The sequence below is a fragment of the Oryzias latipes genome, chromosome 24 (assembly GCF_053564925.1).
Source record: "Oryzias latipes strain Hd-rR chromosome 24, Olatipes_Hd-rR_3.1".
NCBI lineage: Eukaryota > Metazoa > Chordata > Actinopteri > Beloniformes > Adrianichthyidae > Oryzias > Oryzias latipes.
The window spans coordinates 7,392,411-7,399,714 of NC_136260.1; the positions used below are offsets into that span (position 1 = coordinate 7,392,411).

General features: G+C 38.1%; 2 protein-coding genes across 4 annotated transcripts; both read left to right on the forward strand.

The window, feature by feature from the left end:
- LOC101172301 (gap junction Cx32.2 protein) lies at positions 1 to 1,859 on the forward strand. 3 transcript variants are annotated; one of them, XM_004083780.5, is made up of 2 exons: positions 1 to 127; positions 669 to 1,859. In XM_004083780.5, the coding sequence occupies exon 2, from the start codon at positions 696 to 698 to the stop codon at positions 1,554 to 1,556; it is 861 nt and encodes a 286-aa protein (XP_004083828.1). In that variant the 5' UTR covers positions 1 to 127; positions 669 to 695; the 3' UTR covers positions 1,557 to 1,859. The 3 variants fall into 3 exon arrangements, with proteins under 3 accessions (XP_004083828.1, XP_078798725.1, XP_078798726.1); XM_078942599.1 differs by having other exon boundaries at positions 84 to 211; XM_078942600.1 differs by lacking the exon at positions 1 to 127 and adding an exon at positions 225 to 249.
- A 1,412-nt stretch (positions 1,860 to 3,271) lies between these two features.
- Positions 3,272 to 7,244, forward strand: LOC101172045 (gap junction Cx32.2 protein). The gene is made up of 3 exons (XM_004083779.4): positions 3,272 to 3,398; positions 4,130 to 4,263; positions 6,247 to 7,244. Exons 2-3 carry the CDS (start codon positions 4,135 to 4,137, stop codon positions 6,898 to 6,900), a joined length of 783 nt encoding a protein of 260 aa, XP_004083827.1. The 5' UTR covers positions 3,272 to 3,398; positions 4,130 to 4,134; the 3' UTR covers positions 6,901 to 7,244.
- The last annotated feature ends 60 nt before the right edge of the window (positions 7,245 to 7,304 follow it).

Below are 7,304 nucleotides of genomic sequence, written 5' to 3' on the forward strand. Positions count from 1 at the left end.
CGTTTTTGCCAGATGTGTGTTACGCAATTGGGTCCCTGTTGTCCTCACCCAGCTCAAAACTCCAAGGTTCAACTAGAGTTAGTGTTCTGTCCTAAGCTGAGGCAGTTCTTTTTGACCAGGTCAGAAGGTAAGAGACAACCTGTTCTCTGCTCGGATGCAAAATACCGATTAGTCGACTGATTGGACTATTTAGAATTACATTGGCTCAAGGGTTTGAGAGAAGTTAATTATAACTTTATGCTTTTTTAAGTATGTATTTTTTTCACTTTTTTGATTGCCGTCTTTTCCTACCAATGTGTAACCAATCATTTATGAGTAAAAAAAAGTCTTCTACAATTATAGACTTGCATGCGGGTTTGCTCTTGCATGCCAAAAACGTGTTTTAAGTTTTGTTTTTTAAGAACTATATTATTTCCTTTCTTCTTTTATTGATTAGTCTCCTCTGCATCTTTCCTTCCTGAGTCATCCACAAGAGTCACTGGAGTTTCTGTCAAAATGTTCAGATTAATGATTCTTCCAGGAACATATCGACCAACAAGCTCAAGGTTCAAGAGAGTGCTGTTTGAGATGGTGGCAGACTAAAGGATGGAAGCGTTAAGGACATTTCTGAGCGATTGATATGGTTAAGTTAATGTTTTGTCCTCTTTGTTCCTCTCATTTCCTTACAGTTTAAAGTCTGAACACCAACAGTGAAGATGGGAGATTGGGGATTTCTTTCAACCTTGCTGGAGAAGGTCCAGTCCCACTCCACTGTGATCGGGAAGATCTGGATGAGTGTCCTGTTCCTCTTCAGGATCATGGTTTTGGGAGCAGGTGCTGAAAGTGTCTGGGGTGACGAACAGTCCGGTTTCGTCTGCAACACCCTCCAACCCGGTTGCGAGAACGTCTGCTACGACTGGACCTTCCCAATCTCGCACATTCGTTTCTGGGTCCTCCAGATCATCTTCGTCTCCACTCCAACACTGCTGTACCTGGGCCACGCCATGCACATCATCCAGAAGGAGAAAAAGCTCCGGCTGAAGATCTCAACGCCTGGCGGGCCTCAACCAAACAAGTCTCCCAAGTATACAGATGAGACTGGCCATGTGACAATCAAAGGGAACTTGCTGGGAAGCTACCTGACCCAACTCATTGTGAAGATCATCATTGAAGCCGCCTTCATCGTCGGACAGTACTACCTGTACGGCTTTATCATGGTGCCCATGTTCCCCTGCTCCAAGAAGCCCTGCCCCTTCACCGTGGAGTGCTACATGTCCAGACCAACAGAGAAAACCATCTTCATCATCTTCATGCTGGTGGTGGCCTGCGTCTCCCTGCTCCTCAATGTCATCGAGACGTTCTACCTGATCGGCACCAGAGTCAGATGTGGGTCCAAGCGTAAGGCTCACAGAGTCACCTCAGCAGAAAACCCAGCCAGCCTATCCGGTCCAAAATGGCCAAACACGGACGAGGCTCTCAGGCAGAACAAACTGAACATGGAGATGGAGAGCAACCACAGCGTTGGAGGAAGTCTGGATGGAGCCAAAGAGGAGAAACGGCTACTGAGCGGTCACTGAAGACCTGAAATATTGTTTTTATTGCACCAGATTATGTTATAAAATCCTCCATCGTTGAATAAAGAGGTGTATTTTTACCTTTGTTATTTAGAAACTAAGAGAAAATCTCCTTTCGAAAAATGTGCAATACTGCTGTATTTATGTTCTCAAGTCTCAAGTCAGTGTGTTTGTTAAGCATTTCAGATCTTCATTAACCTGAAGGAATCTGCTGATTTAACAATCGCGATGACATTTTCTGCTGAAGATACAGAAACTTTTTGTATGCTTTGTTTGTTTTAATAAATGATTCACATTGAATAAAAACTCTGGTTTTCTATCTTCTTGACAAAATAGCAATTCACATTATCATTAGAGCAACTTTATCATTCCAGATTATTTTTATCTTATTTTGCTTCAATAATCATCATGAAGAGGGATTAATTTAACGGGAATTTAAAAAAACAAAACATAAATTAAAGTTTTGAAAATAATAATTAAGCAACCGCTTTAAAGTCCCACTCCGGTCATCTTTTATATATATATATTCATATATATTGATGAAAAGTTTTATTTCAAAACCTTTCCCAGTGGTCTTTTAAGAATAATTATGCAGTTTTTTGGACGAAATTTTAAAAATTGTAGTGTTTTCTAGGACACAGAGGGACGGGAGTTCACTTGCAATTCACTTCTGAGTAACTGTAGGGAGGATGTGAGCCCCCCCCCCCCCCCCCCCCATTTCTATCATGCATCTGTTGACATTCTCTCCCACTAGCTTACAGCCTCTCACAACCCCAACCTAACATTAGCGGTGCAACAAAAAGGGCGAGCATTATCAGAGCTATGCAGCCGTGCAGTTTAGATCCAGATTCCAGCTGAGACCAGGAAAACAAAGGTCTACTTGTCTGCAAGTGGATGCATCAGAATGGAGTGGAGCAGGGAGATTTTGGTCCTCCAACAGTAGTTTCCACGTCCCAAATGAGCTTTTTTTCAAACAGCATTTTTTTGTCTGCTCCTGATAGACAGAAATTTAAATAAAGAAATATTGAGAAATGTAATTTTTTTTAAATGCCACAATAACATGATTTTCATTTTCAAGCATTGAATCAAGCTTGAATTAACGTAAAACAATATAAAATGATTAGAAACTCTCATGTTTCAAAAAATGTCCCCTATTTTACTTTATCTTTGCATGATTTAATATTAGATTTTTTTTAAAAAAAATTTGTTTTTTCAAAAAAAAATTTTTAATAACTTTTTTTGTCGATCAAGCATAAAACTTTTTAAATAATTCTTATTTTGCAGCACAAGAAATCTGTGCATGTCAGGCTTTCTATGTGCAAATAAGACAAACATAAAAAAGGTTGTAAATTTGATTCATATTCACTTTATTTTGCTTTTTTAAGCTGATTTGTGCACTTTGGTGAAACGTATGTGAAAATAATCAAACTAAAGCTTAAAAACAATAAAAAGTAAAACCGTTAAAACTACGTCATCAAAAATAAACGTCAACACCTGCTGTTTTTCTCTCATTTCTCCATGTGTTGTGCAACTTCCTCTGTGGTACTTCTACTACAAATATCAATTTTTTTATTGCATGTTTAATAAAAAAACACCTGAATGCTGATATGAAACATTGTCAATCTTTGACCCACACAATCTTTTAATGGCTGAAAGTGTCTTTGGCTTCAGAATTAAACATTTTCAGGTGTCGGGACAACGTGACACCTCACTCTGTTGCACAACCACGCCTGATCTAAAGTTCAAGGTACTGACAGCAGACGTGATCTCCACTCTGGACTGTCACTTAACCCTGGAACCGCAGACAGGAGCTTCTCTTTTCCAAAAACGTCTCCCGAATAAAAGGTATCATGTTTAAATACATTTTATAATACATCAATGTAAATTTTTGTTTTTGATTTCGTTCTGGTTTTATGGGAGCTTATATTTTTGTATGTTTGAGGAATTTTAAATTAGTTAACTAAATATTTAAGTGTTAAAAACAAATAAAACTAAGACTAGGAAATAAATGCAGTTAAAAAGGTTTAGCTAGTTATGCAATCAAGGTAAATGTCTCTCGAATAGAGAAGAAGTCATTATTTTTTAATCAGATACCATAATCTTATCACTTGCTTATGTTACCAAAAAAGATTTTTACAACAGGCACAGTTTGTGCTTCCAATTCTTATTTTAATCTGTCATTTTTTGTTGTTTATTTTTTCTGACAAAATATATAAAAATTGTGCGCCAATTCCTGTACTTTGTATTTGAAATAAAAATGGAGGGTCAGAATAGAAATATATCTCATTATTAGTTCTGATTATTGTTAGCAATTTGAACACTACTTTTAAAGGTACCGTTTCAGATGTCTTTTACGTATATTTCTTGTTTACTGCAGCTAAAAACTTCCAAAAAGACAGAATATTACTTAAAAATTAAACATGAATTATATTGTGACACATTATTATTAAGCAGTTTGGTGTTTAAATTGCATAAAAGTTAAAAATTATGAAAATATTGAACATTTTGAATCAGATTCTGTTGACACACGCATTTCTTGTATTGAATTTTGCTTTTTTTTTTCCTTCTGTCTGTAGAAGCCATGGGAGAGTGGGGCTTTCTTTCCACGCTGCTGAATAAGGTGCAGTCCCACTCCACGGTTGTTGGGAAGGTGTGGCTCAGCGTGCTCTTCGTCTTCAGGATTATGGTGCTCGGAGCCGGAGCTGAAAAGGTGCACCATCCATCATTTTTATAAATAAACATCATTTAATTACTAAACAATTTGAAACAATCAAGAAACAATAGCAATAAAACAATGAAAACAATAGAAATAACTAAATGAACAAGCTGGTCCACTAGATCTGCTCATTGGAGTAAAAAGCCTGAGTAAAAAGATGAGTTTTTAAAATCACTGACTGTTCTGGCAGACCTCACAGAAAAGGGGAGAGCCTTCCAGACTTTAGGAGCTGCAAATGAAAAGGCTCTGTCTCCCCGAGTCACAAGCCGAGTCCTAGGAACCATTGAAAGCATTAGATCTTCAGATCTTAGGACTCGACGTGGACGATAAAAATGTAGAAGCTCCGAAAGATACTGAGTTGCCAGACCATTTAAACGTTTTAAAACCAGAAGTAAAATCTTGAAATACTGATTCTAAAAGACACAGGCAGCCAGTGAAGTAGTATTTGAGTAATATGCTCATAACGTCAGGTCCCCGTTAACAGGCGGGCAGCTGAATTTTGAACCAGCTGGAGACGGCGGAGCAGAGACTGGTCAATACCACTGTAGAGAGAGTTACAGTAGTCCAGTCTGGAGAAGATCAAAGCATGGATCACTTGTTCCAGAGCATGAGGATGTATTTCCTAAAAATGGACCCCAAGGGCAGCGGGTAAAGCGATAATAATAGCGGGCCTAAAACTGAGCCTTGGGGTACACCATGTTTGAGTGGAGCCTCTGAAGAAGAACAGTGTCCAAGTTAGACAGAAATACTCCTGCCACATAAATAAGATCTGAACCAACTGAGTGCTGTGTTCTTCACATCGACAGACGGCTCTGGTGGGAACGAAAGAGTTACAAAAAGATTTTAAACACAGTGAAGGAAAAATACTCCAGAGGTAAACATTTAATACATCAAAGGATTTAATTTACCACCAGCTATGTAATCACTCTTGCAAAAAGAAATTAGTTTTTTTTATAATAATTTTGGTACCCTTATTTATTTATTTCTAAACAATAAAAGGTGTTTTTCACTTTGTCACCAGTATGGGTATAGGTTGGTCGGTTGGTCGGTAGACCAAGACTTTATCTCTGACATCTCTGATGTACTCAGTGTAATGAGTCCAAAACCAACATAAAGTAGAAACTGATTTTTCTCTTAAACTTTCTGATGCTTCTCTTATTTGTATAGAGAACACAATTAAAAGCTCATCAATTTATTTCTTTTTTGCCTCCTCTAACTAATGTGATAGAAAATAGGTAAAGTGAGTCACAAAGAGACAGAATTACCACTGAAAGCGCCCGTCACTCAGATGCCGTACATGGTGAAGCTTGCCGTACTGGGATGAGCTTCATGGATGATGCCACAAACCCAGACATGGAGACGTGACTGACGATTCTTTTGTAGAGCTCTTCAAAATGAATAAACCTGATCTCTCAACATCATCAAATCAAACTTATTAGCACCTTTACAACTCATGCTTCTCAAAGTGCTCTACATAAAAACATTATCAAATTTAGAAACAAAACGACAAGACAAACAAACATTTTGTTTAAAACCCGCACAATGCCAACAATCCTTAAAACGCAAACATATATACACACACACACCATTTTAAGAAGCATGATAAAATGATGCAATGAAGAAGCGATCATCCATGGTTTTTCATGCAATGACTGGAAATTGGATATACAGTCAATACTTACTGTCAACAGAAGCTCCTCCCACATGCGTCAGGATTGTCAGGTTTATAAACAAATTTTTGGATGAATTTAGCATTCAGCATTAATGCAACATTATGTTTAGAGGAACCTTTTTTCACATCTTTAATGCTTAATAGCACCAGTTTACTCCTTGTGTTGACCTGATATGTTGTACAACTTTGAACAAAAATAAATCAATATTTTTGATCATCTTCTCATATTTTTGTACTTCAGAAAATTCTGTTTAGTGTGGTTGTTAAAAATATTCTTAATGCAAACCTTGTTCATTAAATTACAGGTTTGGGGGGATGAACAGTCCAACATGGTTTGTAACACCAAACAGCCAGGTTGTAAAAACGTCTGCTACGACCACGCCTTCCCAATCTCCCACATCCGATTCTGGGTCCTCCAGATCATCTTCGTCTCCTCACCAACCCTGATATACCTCGGCCATGTCATCCATGTCGTCCACAAAGAGAAGAAGCTGAGAAAATACATCGAAACTCATTCCAGCGAGGAGGTCACCAAAGTTCCAAAGTATTCTGATGAAAAAGGTCACGTCAAAATTAAAGGCAATCTGTTAGGGAACTACATGACTTCCATCTTTTTTAGAATCCTTTTGGAGATAGCCTTCATTGTGGGTCAGTATTACCTGTATGGTTTTGTCATGGAGGCCCTGATTGTCTGCTCTCGGGCGCCGTGTCCATTCACTGTGGAGTGCTACATGTCACGGCCCACTGAAAAAACCATCTTCATCATCTTCATGCTGGTCGTGGCCTGCGTCTCCCTCGTCCTGAATGTGATCGAGATCTTCTTCTTGGCGTGTTCCCAGTCGCGCAGGAAGAAGTCCAAAATGGTGCCGGTGACGGCGGTTGCTCTCCACCCCCGGTTCCCCAACGACAGCCTCATGAATAAGGAGAAAATGAGCCTCCTTGACTCCAGCACAGCCTGAGGACCTCAACCGACACGGAAAACATTGGCTGACAAATGCCGTCAAATCTACAAAATGACTGGCAAACACTGTAAAGTTTTATTTTAAATATACATTTTTACAAGAAGAATATTTAAAGGTTTTAAGTGATTAATGTTTATAAACTTTTACGCATTTGATAACATTCAAAACCAATATTTTGTAACTCAAGCAGAAAACAGGTTTACACATCTATCAAGTACCTCTTCTTGTTTTTTAATGTTTTGTAAATTTGAGCTCAATCGTGCTTTTAGACTTGCAAATTTGCCCTTGCATCTTTTAAATCTGTAAATTTTACAAATAAAAAGGTTATTTTTATTCTAAAATTGTTGTGTGTTTGAGTAATTTCTTTAAGCATTTTTGAAATAGTAAACTACATTCACTGG